At 40.8% G+C, this 14859-nt stretch overlaps 1 protein-coding gene across 9 annotated transcripts in view; it reads left to right on the top strand.

Annotated features, from left to right (window-relative positions):
* The window catches only part of PPP2R2C (protein phosphatase 2 regulatory subunit Bgamma), a 191069-nt gene extending 176706 nt beyond the window's left edge, over positions 1-14363 (top strand). For all 9 annotated transcript variants that reach the window (XM_032686087.1, XM_032686088.1, XM_032686094.1 and 6 more), the window contains 2 exons: positions 1511-1602; positions 11494-14363. In XM_032686087.1, the coding sequence (XP_032541978.1) occupies positions 1511-1602; positions 11494-11785 (384 nt within the window). In that variant the 3' untranslated portion in view covers positions 11786-14363. The remainder of the gene's footprint in view (positions 1-1510; positions 1603-11493) is intronic.
* Positions 14364-14859: the final 496 nt, after the last annotated feature.

The following is a 14859-nucleotide window of genomic DNA, read 5'->3' on the forward strand; positions in this document are numbered from 1 at the left end:
AAATGATCTCCTCCCTTCTGCCTTACCTAGCCTATTTCTTCCAAGTGCTGGGAGCTCAAAAAGATGATAAAGGAAAGAACTCTAGTTCTGTAAAACAGTACAGTGCTAACATAAAAAGGCTTAAGTAAAGAGAAAATGGAAGGATTTAATTACAGGAGGTGCAGGAAACTGCATCAATACTAAAAGTGTTCTGACCTATTGCTCACCATGAAGATAAATGCATTTAATTGTGAAATGCTCTATCTGCATCTGACATTTGGCAATTATTTGTTGTATAAGGTGTTATCTTTTAATGCACAATTCAGTGTTCATTAATTTATTAATGAAAATTGATCCATAGCTAAAATTTATCATCCCTAATAACCTTATGTTACAAATATTCTTTGGCTACTATATAATTTGGCAATTGAAAATGGGTTAGTTTAAAGAAAATATAAGTGAAAGGTCATTGTTCTTCACCTGGTCTTGATAGAAAATATTTTGCCAGAAGAAATGTTTGTGCCCTCAGGGAAGGATGCTGAGCAACCATGAGCAGGAACAGTTTCACTGAACTTGCAAGAACCAGTAACCTTAGTACACCAGAGCTAAATTATGTCCCTGGGTCACTGGGTTGGTGTGTCAACTCCAAGAGAGGCCACCCATGCACCTTTGTTTTACAGTTTCTACAATAGCTAGAAGAAAACATCACGAGTGGAAGTGCATTAGTAAATTTGTCTAGGCAGGGATTTTTGAGCTTATTATTTCCTTGTGGAATGAAACCAGTTATCCAGAAGGAAAACTAATCCAGTTCAGCAAAGGATTGAAACAGTTTGCATGAGATCTCTCTTTATGAGAACCCTTGTTCCTCAGAGCCCAGAGGAGAAAGTTCTTCTGCTGGTTAGTCCCACTTTTCAAGTAAGTGAGAATTTACAATGTTGTTTTTAAGTCTCAGACAAAGAGGAGGTATCCTTGGGCTGAATTAGTGTTCTGATTTGCAGCCTGTACAACTGCAGCCTTGTGCTGTATTTGGCTTTTGAAATACTTTACACAAATATATGTAATACCATATACTACAGATTCTTTTAATAGAGCCAAGTTCTTTCTGCCACAAGTGAGAGTCCACTTATCTTGGAATATGACCTTTTTGTTACTATTTAAATTAGATTTCCTGCACATTAATTAGCACATCGAGGGTATCAGCTGGTGAAATGTCTCTGGGAATTAGGTTCCACTGAGAAAATCACCCAAGCAGGAAACAAATATGTTGAAATGGGTGGTGTGTGCAGCCTGCTGAGGGAAGCGGACTTGGTGCCTTCCTACAACAGTAATTCTGCATCACCTGGGTAATTGGGCTGTGGAAAAGTACAGATAGCTTCTTTAGAGTTTAAACACAGTATCTTCTGCAGCACTACCAGTTTGTGCAGCATATTTTAAAAGTGAACTTGGGAGACAAAGCAGAAAGTGGAGGGCTGGTTGTAAAGTTTTGTATTTTCTTCGATTTCAAGAATAACAGTTATTTTCTTTGAAACAGGTCCATGATTACCTTAGAAGCAAGTTATGTTCCCTCTATGAAAATGACTGCATCTTTGACAAGTTTGAATGTGCATGGAATGGATCAGACAGGTAATCCATCTTTCTGTCCATCACTGTCTTCACTTAGCAAAAGAGCTCCCATATGATGGGGAACAAACCAAAAATAGTTACACATGGTTATTTTCCACATCAGTATACAGAATGACACACCAGTGTTCAGGTTGATAAAAGATGTTTGGATATTTGTGCAGTTGTGTTCTGACCTCCTTTGACATGATGTATGCCTCAATACCCTTGGCTCATGCCTTAGGGGAAGAAAATCTTCAAATTATGTCCATTTTCACCAAAATCATAAGTGGGCTGCAGAAGTTAAAAAGAATTATGCCAACTCTCACAACCCCACCAACACACTAAGGAAACTTGTGCGATCCTGTATTTGCACATGAGCTGCCTCAGAATTGAGTTCATTTACTGGAAATAGGGAGTGAGGAAAGGCAGTCACAGGCACCCACTAATTCTCTGCAAACTGCTGCCAAATGGCACTTCTGATACCTCCCTCCATCAGAGCAGCCTCTTTCCTTATGCACTGAAGGAGAGATCTGTGGTTTTATCTTGGACATAATATCTTGTTGAATATTTTAATGAGAAATACTGTCACAAGTCAGCGAGTGTGAGTGAGGGTGGAATGGGCTAATGCCATAATATTAACAAATGGTAACAGTAGTTTGTGGAGTAGGAATATTGTGCAGGAATAGCTAGCTGAGAGGACTGGGTTAATACAAATGGATAAAATCCAAGAGTATAAATGAAAGGTGAGGATTTTAGTTAAAAAAGAACACAAGCCTTCATCTTATCAGTTGGAAACAACTCCCAGGGACATTCATATATGCTAGGTGACTGTGGAAGGGATTAGCAGTCTACAAAATGCATGTGAAAGAGAGCACAGGAGCCAGTGCTGAATGACACACAGTGGCTCCTGGTTCAGCAGAGCTAGGAGCCAAGAGGGAGAAGTTTGGCACTGGGCCTGGAGTTGCTCCTTCAGCTCACTCAGCCTCTCATTTGGGAAAGAGAAAAACAGTCTGTCTCATTGTATTGAAGCAGGCCTGTTCCCCCCTTGACTGGGCAAGGACTGTGAAACAGAGTGTGGGGCAGCTGTGAAAAAAGCAAATATGATCCTTGAATGGGCAAGACTGGGATATCCAGCAGAGAAAGAAGTAGTGGTGACATTATGTTGGGCTCTTATTCAAAGACCTTTGGACTGCATTTACACATTTCTTGTCCCTTGTCTCCAAGGTGGATGAAATAATTGAGCAAACGGACAGCTGCTCCAAAGAGAGGAGAGGCCAGGACTTTGGTTTTTATCAGCTTAGCAAAAGAGAAGCCAAGATTATACTTGCTTCTAGTAAGTATATCAGGGAGATATACATAGGGAGGAAGGAGGATCTAGCTAAGATAAATGAGAATGACAATGACAAAACAGCAAATAGGTTTTGAGTGTCAAGAGGGTAATTATAACCTGGAAATTAGAGGTAGTTCATACCCGTCCAAAAAGTGACAGTGTGGAGCTGTCTTCCCATCCTGAGTGGTGGAGATAAGAGAAACCCAATGGTTTTGATGATGGTGCTCAGGAAATTTGTGAAAGCAGTTATATGTGACTTCGGTTAAAATTACAAGTGTCTGAACTTGGAAGTACAGAAAAGGTCTCTTCCAGTCCTGTGTTCCATGAACGCAGATAAAGTGTTATGACATACACTGAACAAGGGACATCTTCTCTTTAGACTACTCTCTTTTGCTCAGTTCCTGTACCTGCCCAGTGGAAAGATTCTGTCTTTGTTAAGAAATGAAACTTTTACCTTGTGTCATTTATTATGCAAATGAAAAAATATTATTCCATTATCTCTTGTCTGCATGCCAGACTAATGTGTTTTCTGACATTGAGTTCCCCCTGTGATACAAAATGCTGGCCATTTAAAATTACGAAGGTGGACCACACTGAGCAAACTACTTCCAAAATTGCTCTCACTAGAACTTCAGCACCAGCTGTTGTGAAAATGGCTTTGAGATGGTCAGGAAGTGGGAATGATTCACAGAAGTTTTAGAGGAAGATCCGGGTTTTGAGGCTTTTCTCTGAAACTCCCAAACCCATGCATGAATGGATGTTTAGCAGAGGGTTTTTTCAGTAGCCTGGTTACTGCTTGAGTTTGGTCCTACTAGAAATACAAAATTTAAAGCATTTCTTGGAAATACAGATAGTGCTGATCCCCGCCTAAATCTGGCACAGAACAACACTGCAATCAAATCATGTAGATAGTGTGAAACTTTGACAGAGATCCAGGACTTTTCAGGTCTTTTCAAACCATTTTGCTTATCCTTGATGGGAATTCTGAGTGCATTGTATAGGATGGACAGCCACTGGTTCCCAGGCCCAGAGTCTTTCTCCTCTGGTCAAATGAAGTGCTGCCATCCTCATTACTGCTGTAAGACCACTCTCTGGATAGTTGCCTGGTAATAATAGAATTCTTATTCAATATCAGGATTTGAAGTGAGCTTAATATTTTCATTCCTACTTGACAGATCAGAAAGATCAATGCAGAAAGTAATTATTAAGTGGGAACATTAGATTGTGAGGGCTTCATTTATTCTACAGCCCAGACACTGAGGCATTATTAGTCATGCACAATTACCAAATCCATCACTAAACACAATGTACTGCCCTTGATTATAAGAAACTCTTGAGTACAGAAGCTGGCAACATTTGACAAAAGATAAGGGTTCTCTTTAATTTAGTTGTTTCTTTTAAGAGTCAAATGTATCAGGACTGATGTCCATCTTTTGATGAACATGAATTCTTCTGAGCTCCTTGTTTCTGTGTATGACAAGTGTTGTATTACTACACGCTACAAGGATAATTTCTTCTTGGTGGATCATCATTTAAATAATATTTAGGTACCAGTACCTCTTAAAGAACAGTTCATTTGAATACTAAGGTCACTTAATTTGATCCTTTTGGTATGTATTTTTTTAAAAAGGACTACTGCTAAAGATAAGCAATGTGTAGTAACAGGTGGTACTTTTAAGAGATGCTGCAGTATTTATATTATTAATCCGTCTACATAACAGCAATAACTGCAGTTATTATTCTTATAAACATGTTATTTTTATCTTTAAAGCTACAGCAACAACTTCAAGTGACAGGATTGTTCAGTTAAAAATGAAAGCGTGTTTATTATTTCGGTGAAAATACTTTTTATTAATTTTTGTCATTACTAAGGAGTTAATCTAGGCTATGGTAGAACCTGATGGTGAGGCCATTCTCAAAAAAAATCAACATACGTGAGCTCTGATTAGAACGTGATTGATGCTCAGTTACTCCAATGAACAGGAACTAATACAATCAGACAGAGCCGATCTCATTTGCTGAAGGGCACATTAATCACTGTGTACTTTGGCTACAGCATTGGTCAGGGGAGGGAGCCAAGCAGGGGTCGTACACTAATTCAACCAGATGAGCAGGTATTATCTGTAGTTGAGTATATTACACTAAAATCATGCTATCTTTGTTGTATATACCATTACATGATTATGTAGAATATGTGAGCTCTATTTATACAGCAATTTAATTTATGTTTTCCATTCACATCCAAAGCCAAGTCTTTTAATAACGACCTCCAAGACAGTTTCCGTCCCACTGTCAACAATTTTCAGTTTTATCTTAAAAATTAGCTCCCTTTTGTAGCTGTTTGCAAGGTAAAGAAACCAGTAAAGGCAAAAAAATAGTAATTCCACGTGGTAGTAAGTAAATACCTTAGTTACTATTATTTTTTTTTAAGATTTCAAATGCATGGGTGTATAGGACCCTTCCAGGCAGACTTCTGAATACTGTCATGATAAGTGATATGCTGTAAGCAAATGAGTGAAGTCACATACAACTGTTCAGTCAGTCCTTTCCTACTGAACTGTCATTCATTCCCCTGAATATCCATCAGCCTTCACTCTAATCAGGCAGAATTGGCAGATCCCATTGGATGAGTTTTTAAAAGTCTATTCCTGTCTGGCAGCACAGTCCATGCTGGAGAGCTAGAAGACATCATTTTGTTCTCAAAGCTCAGCATGTCAAATATTAGCTTGGAAGTACCTGGGGATCCCTTATTCTTATTCCTAGCCTTATACTAGCCAGCTGTACCAGAGTGCCACAACCCTGAATCTGGTGTCTCAAGTTTTTCCATCTGCATATGCCCCAGGAGATTTAAATAAGTTCCTTCTTTGTGGTGGGGAGTCAGTGTCTTCACATAGCACAGCATAAAGGAAAATTCCCCAATATGTCAGCAGGTCCTGATTGCTTAGAACAGTGCTTCCTCCTTTCCCTTTGTTATAATAAATATAATTTTTTATTTCTGTGAAGAATGTTTTTGAAGAGTTTTCCTGGAACCAATCTGTTTTTCTTGTTAGGTCAATTTGTTGTGAAACCAGATATGGTGGACCTTGCATGTCATTCCTAGGAGGTTGCAGATGTGCTGTTCTGCACTGGTACACATGGTAGTGAAATCTTGCAAATTTAGGGGCTAAAAATATAATTGGGAGACAGTTTCAGGTCAAAGAAATGGTCCCTTTTCATGCTGGATGCTTTGAGGGACTCTTTTGCTGCTCTGATCTCCTCCCCTCACACCTCCTTGAAGTCCAGGCCTTGCCTCTCCTGCCTCAGGGAATGATGTTCTGCTGCCACATCTGCAGTGAGGGGCAGGTTAGCTGGACTCTTTTAGTTTTTTAAGCCTGGTGTGTGCTGGTCCGTGAAGCCCTGCCAGATAGGGTGTGTCCTATCACACCCTCCGTCCATGATCTCTTGAACAAGAGTGACGAAGGGGAACTATGACAGGAGCTGAATTTCTCCAGCCAGTAAAAATGTGTGTAGAATAAAAATTTCTATGCATCTAGAAAGACTAATCTGGAGCCCAAAAGTTGTTATCAAAGAGTCTTTAAAAAAAAAAAAAAAGCAAGCTAAACAAGAAAACTAACACAAAACAAGGTGAAACAAGTAATGGTTTGGTTTTTAAGCAAGCCTTAATTCCAGCTGATGTCCCCAGAGCTTCAGAACAAACCCTGACAATCCAGCTGAATAGAGCAGTTTTGACAAAGACTGTTGTTTGCAAGGATGGCTGCAACATGGATGACATTTAAGAGGTTGGCTTGAAGTATGGGAATAACAGATCTGAGAAAGACAGAGCTATGCCAATTCTTAGTGACTGGCATGTTTGATGAAATCTCGTTGCCTAAAAAATACTGTGGAAGATCTCGTTGTAGTGTAGTACAAATGATACTAATTTTCTTCTCAAATCCTTTGCTCCAGACAATTTTACAGATTAAAAATTGACTTTTAGAAGAAACAATCTTACCTGAATTTTTGCTGGCTACCAGATCAGCACAGCACAGGGTGAAGAAGCCTGAACTGAATGGGAGCTGTACAGTTAATGTTCTGCTAATTTTGAAACTACCTCTCCAGCCCAAATGGGCTTTAGTTCCTGGGGATTTGCTGAAAGCTCATCAAAGTCTGTGTTGTTATTGCCCAGCTGAAAAGCAGATTGCAACACCTGGTTGTACGCAAAGCTCTTTCTTACAGCTCTTGCCAAGAATAAAAATTCCTGCAGAATAGACAACCAGCAATGCTTTTTTCCCTTCATCCCATGGTAAGCTGGTAGATGATCAGCCTAGACCTGTGATCTCCCAGCATCCTGACATCTGTGGTGTCACAACCTGCACTACCAAATTCTTGCTGGATTCAGGGGCACAAGAACCAGTCATTTGTATGTGATGAGAGAGGAGACACACCCACCAGCTATTTCTCCAGCCTTTAGCCCAAAGAAGGTGAGGATGCAAGTCCAAAAACCTTGAGAGCCGAGCAAGCTGTGTGTGAGACTGGAGGTAGCAGAAGATCACCATGAAGGGGTGAGCAGTGAGACTTCCAGAAGTAAAACAGAGACATGAGAGGGCAGAAAAGGAAGAGAGAAGCAGATAAGGCTTTTTTTTGTTTTTAATTGTCGAGGAGGATAGTTGGAAATGGAAGAAGGAGAGGGAAGAAGGAAGAGAAGGGGAAAGAGAAACCTGTCTGGAAAGTGTGGTAAAGGCCAGATTCATCATTGGAGATGAAGAAAGAGAGAAAGAGAACAGATTGGTTACTAGGGAGGGGGTGAGAAGAAGAGTCAATTAATAATAGTAGGACTGGTCTGCACTGGTGTTTTCCCTTTCCCCTTTCACCTTCTGTGAAAAAAAAGTAAATAACATGGAAGACTTTGGGCCATAGTGACCCTGCGTGAGAGGTGCTGAAGTTTGGCAGTGAGATACGTCAGATTGCATCATTAATAAACAAGAATGCCCAGTGTCAGTGCAGGCTGCAGGAATCAGTAGCATTTTGTGTTGTCACTCCAACCACACATACACGAAAAATTGCCAGAAACCCTCAGACCTTGCTTGGAGCAGCACAAACAGAGGGAGCACAGAATACTCCAGAGGCTCTGCAGAGCAGCACAGTGTAGAGAGGAAGACGTGTTCCCCTCATGGGGCAACACAGGAGTGTTAGTGTGAGGCAGTGTGGATGCATTCAAGGCTCTGCAGGTATGGGGTGTTGTCTCTCCTTCCAGATCACTGGCTGGGCTACCAGTGGGTGAAAGGTAGGTAGTGTAGGTAGTCATATTGCAGCCATTGGGTTTTTTCCCTGCTTTTTTGCCTTTTTTTTGCCCTTTTTTTCTTTTTTTTTTTTTTTGTAATGGTGCTGCCTGTAGCTGTGGTGATTTGAGCAGGGTGCAGTCAGGCTGGAGTTTCATTCCAGCCTGAGCTATCAGTACACTCAGGGTGCATTGGAGCATGATCTGTGTCTGAAGTCTGTGCATGTCTGAGATGATGGTACTCTGAGCAGGTATAGCAGAACTTGTAAGCCTGCTTTCTAAGTAAAATTAAAAGTAGCTAGGCAGAGCTTTTCAGGGCTGCTCCCTTACACACCTGTGAAGTGATGTGGGGTTTTTTGAGTGAGGGGCTTGCTTTGGTTTCTTGGACCAGCCTCTCTTGCAAGGGTTTTGTGCAAACCTTTGTGCAAACCTTTGTGCAAACCTCTGCCGTGCAGAGCAGAGTCTGGAAATACAGAACAGACTCTTCCTATATTGAGCTACAATTTATATTCTAATATTTATAAAAAAAAAATCTCCATGCCGCATTACTGTGCATTGTATTTTCTTGAACGAGAATAAATTGCAGGCTTACATCTAGTTCTCACTCTCTTTTATTGTTATTTTAAGCAGCAGGTAAGGTTATAATCCATCTGTGTTTGTGACCTTGAACAAGAATGGGCACTTTCTCATTTACATAATGCTGTTTTTTACTGAGCCATTAAACTGCAGAAAAACAGGGCCAGCATGAAAAGTAGTCATCTACATATGTTAAAAAAATAACTGCAGTAAATCCAACTGAAAAAAGCAGCTTTTTAAAAACATGCGAGAGTTCAAGAAATTAGAAAGCAAATGGACTGTAAAAGCAGTTTTACTGCAAGTAAAACCTCCTAAAAATAAGCCCCTTAACAAACATCTCTTTCTGCGTTTGGTGCACTGGTACTCTGCCAGCATGAAAACTGTTTCCCTGACAGTTCCTGCATTCATCAGGAGGGGTGCTCCTCATCCCCCTGGGAGCCACAGCTCTGCAGCCTGTGGCACAAGGGTGCCCCAGCACTATGAACCTGTTTCAAAATTTTGCCTAGGGGAAAATATACAGCTGGGCTGTTTGCATCCCAGATGGTGTTATGTGAGTGCTGAGATATGAAATAACCATTACAGTGGGAGCTGTAATGACAAGACACGGTGATTTGGAAGGAGTGAAACATTTGATTTACTGCTGTTGATTCAATTTCTGAAATAGGCACTAATCTTGATCAATAGGCTTTCTGCAGCTTCTGGGATACATTTTATCAATCTGTCACTCTGACTCTTGTTTTTTAGCCTGTGAGGTTGTTAACTTGCGCCCTGCTAAGCAGGATTGTGCCAGGCCATTGCGGGTGGGGAAAGTAAGGGAAACCTTTCTGCAGGCAACCCTGGGGTGGATACTACTCCGGGAGAGTAGTGAGGAGCTCCCTGCCAGGGCTGAATGCTGCTGTGTATGGACAAGTGTCTCTGCATCCCCAGTCTCAGCAGCAGAGCAGCTGACACTGTGCTGCCTGCAGACCTCAGGAGAACAGCCCCTCTCCACAGGACCAAGGCCGTAGATGAGCTGTTGCTGAGGGCAGCGTGTGCTGGGGCTCTGTACTACCCCATCTAATTTGCAGCAGTTTCCTTTGGCACTTCAGCAGCTGCACAAAGCTTAGTGTGGTATCAGCTGTCATCAAACTCCAGTGTGCCATCACCAAATGTGGAAGCAGGCTGGAGCTGGCAGCTCTGCTAGTGATTCACAGCATCCACACCCAGCTCACCTGCTCTCGTTACCCTGCAGTGCTCTGAGCTGCTCTCCAGCTGCAGTGCAGGAGCAGTGAGATGCACAGCTCACATTTGTGACTTTCCCTGTGTATTAGTCATTTGTATTACAGTCACTCCTAATGGCCCCAAATGAGATCAAGGCAGCACTGGCTCGAGGCTGTGCTCACAGAGTAAGACAGCTCCTGAATCCAGGAGTGTATAATCTAATCAGCCAATGAATGTCTGTGTGGTGGAGAGTGTGGTTTATGCCTTTAAATTCTCACATATTCTCCCATGTGCCATGGTTCCCTGGCTAGTCTGCTGCTCCATACAGATTCCTTCCAACAGCAGAGTGCTAAAGCAGCTGTCATTTGAGATGGAGGTTAGTTTATTAAAGCAAAGCATGTGAAATATGTTCTGTTGGACTCAACTAGAAAGGCAAATAATTCCTGATTACCTGAGTCTTAAAACTGTACAGCTTTTCCTGTGGAGACCTGACCATTTGGGGTGGATTCCCTCTTTCAGAAGGGAAATTCAGAAGAAAAACATCCTATTTGGGGCTGAGACAGAAGAGTAGAGCACAGCCCTGGCTTCTCATATGGAAAAAGTTCACAGGGGATGAGCTTTCGAACAAGGCTCTGAAACCCATGATTATGCTAATCCAATAACCTGAGGGCCATGGATGAAATCCTGAATTCATTAAAGTTAGTGACAAAATATCTTCCCCTAGGGACTAGGGGAATGAAGCAACTGGCAATCCATTATTTCAAACTACAAGCTGATTAATGGGTTAATTTTTATACAGATCGAGGTATGTTTTCTGTCTCTTTTTCCCAGACCCAGAAATATATCCTGACTTGATGTTTCATTCAAACTTCCTACAAGAGATGACAGAATCCTGTTTATTAATGTGTTTATTTCTATGAAACATTGTAGATACAAATTTTAATGGTGTCTGGACTTGCAAGGTCTGTGACTTCAGAAAGGAAAAGGGTTTATTCTGGAAAGAATTTGGTATGATTTTTCAGAACACCTTTCTTCAAAATATTTGTTAAAGTATAGAATTATGTACTAAATCTTACTGTTGTATGAAAAGGTTTGAAATACTTGGAAAAATTTTTTAGACTGTTTCTGAAATTACAGTAAAAAGCTGTCATTGAAGGTATAGCTCTGGAGAAAGAAAAAAGCCTGAAGTATATGATCCTTAAGTGCTCATAAAAAGCTGGAGGGTAATTAAAAATAGCATAAATAAAAGCATATTGCTTTTATTATCTTGTGAAGTCAGTCTCTTGATGTGTCAGGGTCCTTACATTTGTGCATGCATATTTTGGGGTAACTGTAACTAACAAATTGAAAGGGGAAGACATTGGTAGAAGAAAACCATTTTGGGACATACTGAGGAACCTCCCTTTTTTATTATTCTTTCCCATCTGAAACCAGAAGACAACTTAGCTTAAGGCTAAACTCAGCTATCCTGATCCAGTCATATTAGTAGGCCTCCCACCAGCTGCTGTTTAACTGTCTTTGTTTTCTCTCTCTTTCTTTCTCTCTCCAGTGTGATAATGACAGGTGCATATAACAACTTTTTTCGAATGTTTGACCGAAATACAAAGCGGGATGTTACCTTGGAGGCTTCCCGAGAGAGCAGCAAACCACGAGCTATTCTTAAGCCCCGGAGAGTCTGCGTTGGAGGCAAACGGAGGAAAGATGACATCAGTGTTGATAGTTTGGACTTTACTAAGAAGATCTTGCACACAGCATGGCACCCAACTGAGAACATCATTGCTATAGCAGCGACAAACAATCTGTACATATTTCAGGATAAAGTGAACTCAGAAATGCACTAGATTTATCAATATCCCTCTATATTTACAAACCAGCCTTTTGAGAGTTGTAGAAGGATGTGATCTTCACAAAAATTGTGGCTTCTGTGGTGGGATTTGTAGGTTGCATCCTTTCATCCCTCAGCCTGTATCATTATTGGTGGCAAGCCAACTATTTTCCATCACTGCAACAGTATGAGTAAAAGGCACGGCTGCAAATCCAGTACTATGGTCTGTATCGATCCCTCTAAACAAACTGGGATATTTATTCACTTTGGGAACGTTCCTGAGGAGAGCTGAGGCTCCTCAACTCCTGTCCATCCTTTCAAGGGTCTCAGTGGTTTGCAGGACTGTGCTGTTCTGGTGCCCTGCCTGCTTTTGCAGCCACAGCATTTACCACATTGTTAGAGCTTTTTGCCTCAATCTCTTGATTGTTTTTTTTTTTTCCAGTACTGTTTTCCTGTCTGTCAACTAAGCTGAGCCTGTTTGAGAGAATGAATAGCCACATCCCTTTAGAGCATGTGGCACATTGGAGGGGCCTCATGACAGTTATAGCTGGAAGCAGAATCCCTGCTGGTGAAAAGCTGCCCCATCTCACCCATCCCATTCCCTTCTTTACAATGCCCTCTTATTTATTTATTTATTTATCACAATACTTTGTGCTTCACCTTCCCAAGTGAGTAAGTTACAGACTGGTATAGTTACTCAGCCAGCTTATGTTAGGAAGTTTATTCTCCATAGATCTCTTTGCTCTGTTTAAAACAGTAAGTAGTGTCTTCATTGTGTGGAGGACTGTTAAAAAACTTGGCATTGCCACTCCAGAGGGACCGTCTGGTCAGACAGAGCCTGGCAGTTAACACACAAACCCATCCTACCATTTGGGGGTTGGAGTTCTGGAAACCTTGGCTAGAAGTGCTGTGAAGGCAACAACCACCTTGAGTGGGAACAAAGTTACATCAGTGTAACTGGGTGAAGTCCCTCATTTGTTGATTGCAGAATGGTTATGTTAATCCTGGCCTTTGGGGGTTACAGGCAGTGCCTGGTATCTGTTAACTGTGAAAAGAATGATACTGTGAGAGGCAGCACTGCTCGGTGAATTTTAATGCTTTTAAATGAGTTGGGAGACAAAATTATTCCTGGAGAAACATGAAAAATCAAAAAATCCAAACCAAACAAAACCTTCTCCCACATAAATACTGGTAGATCTATCTCAGTTATAAAATGATTAGTGGTTTAAGTGGAAAAGGAAAGTACACACAATGTAGTGCATGCATGAATGATACAGGGATGGTGCAGTGGGCTGGAAGCCCTTCTAATACAGGGAAAGGAATTTCTGCTGCACCCCCAATAGCTCTGGCAGAAAATTCAGGATCCCAAAGGGTTTCTACTCAAACCGTGAATAAAAGAGCACAACTCACATGGCCTGTTAATCTGCCCATATTAAAACTCCTCAGAAAAAAAAAAAAATCTTTAAGCCATTATGCACTGATTTCTTGGTAAGTGGAGAATGTACTGATGAAGGGATCTGCATGCTTTTATAGTTCAGTTTGGGGGGAAGGGTGGGTGAAAATCCGCTTACAAGAAATAAAAAACCAAACTCTACAGCTTTTATATGACATCTCAACACAACACCTGAAATCTGTCTGTTTGAAGTTTTCTACATCAATGCTGTATATTTTGTGTGTAGAAGCACAAACGCATGTGCACCAGTTTCCAGCCACACTAAACACATATGGTATGAAATGTGTAGGGTAATTCTGAAGGGAACAAAGAATGTTTATTTATAAAATACTGTGTGCTGTAGTGGGCATGGACAGTATATGTACATACTTATTCTAATGAAATTTAACAAAATTACCTTTTCCTTTTTTTTTTCTCCTTGTAAAAAGGTTTAAGAATGTGGTAAATTGTATAGAAAACTTGTTAATGCCAAACTACTGCTTCAAGGGTGTCATACAATTTCTTTGACTTTTGGCCCCCTCCATTAACCTTTGCAGCTCAAAAAGAAAAAAATTGCTGTCAGCTCATATTGGCATTTACAGCTAGAGATACTGTAAAACATATATTTAGCTTTTAACAGTCTGAAGTAAGAGTCTATAGATAACTTATTATAAAGCAGATCTTAATGCAACGATTTTTTGTTTTTAATTTGAAGTACCTTACTCTGTTACAGCTTTGGGTACCAAAAAGAACATGTTAAAATTAAATAAAGAAATATATCTTTGGAGCTTTATGAAACTAATTAAATACCCAACCAAAATACCATTAAGTGATTATAGAGGAAATAAATAGAAACCTTTCAAAGACCAGTATTCCGTTCCTGTCTTTGACATCACTGGTACAGATCGGTTTCCTGGTTTCTTGAATGTATGGAGAGTTAACATCGTCATTGTGAACGTTTCCAACTTTCTTTCTCTTTAGTTTGAGCTTTCAGTGGCGTAGAGTAAGTGATGGTAAAGTTGGTAAATCTGATTGTTTTGAAAGCTGTTGTTCATGGCTGCATTTTTTGTGTTGCACAAATTAGCTAATTGTTGTTGAATAAAAATATAAATATGTTAATACCAGCTTTTTCAATAAAACTACAACCAAAAAAAGGCATAAATAGATGACTTCAAGGCACAGCTTATTTTTAAGCTAGGCAAGAAAGAGTTGTTTAGCTCCTTTTATGAAAGAGGAAGAGTTAGGGATTGGGACTTACAGGACAAGCTACTATGGGAACCTCAAGTGTTGTGGCAGGTAGAGAAGTAAAACACAGTGCCAGGATTTGGATCAGGGTGTAGCATGATGGAGAGTGTGCACAGCTGGAGATACACTCTGGGCTCAGTCTTTGGGCCAGCTGCTTCTTCTGCTCATAGCCCAAGCTAGACTTTAGGAGACTTGAGTCTCAGTCTCCTACAGATGGAATAAGACATGTGTGCAATGTGGATTGACACACAAAATCACAAAGTGTTATCACTGGCCAGGTTGGAGACCTTCCAGCACAGCGGATCGTGGGGGCAGGTCTGGGGTATGTCGAGGCCTGACCTCCCAGATGAGACAGATACTGGCCCAGTGACAAACTGGACTGCTACCAGCAGAGCAGCATCCCGCTTCCCCCC

This window comes from Chiroxiphia lanceolata, chromosome 4, assembly GCF_009829145.1.
Source record: "Chiroxiphia lanceolata isolate bChiLan1 chromosome 4, bChiLan1.pri, whole genome shotgun sequence".
Classification (NCBI taxonomy): Eukaryota; Metazoa; Chordata; class Aves; order Passeriformes; family Pipridae; genus Chiroxiphia; species Chiroxiphia lanceolata.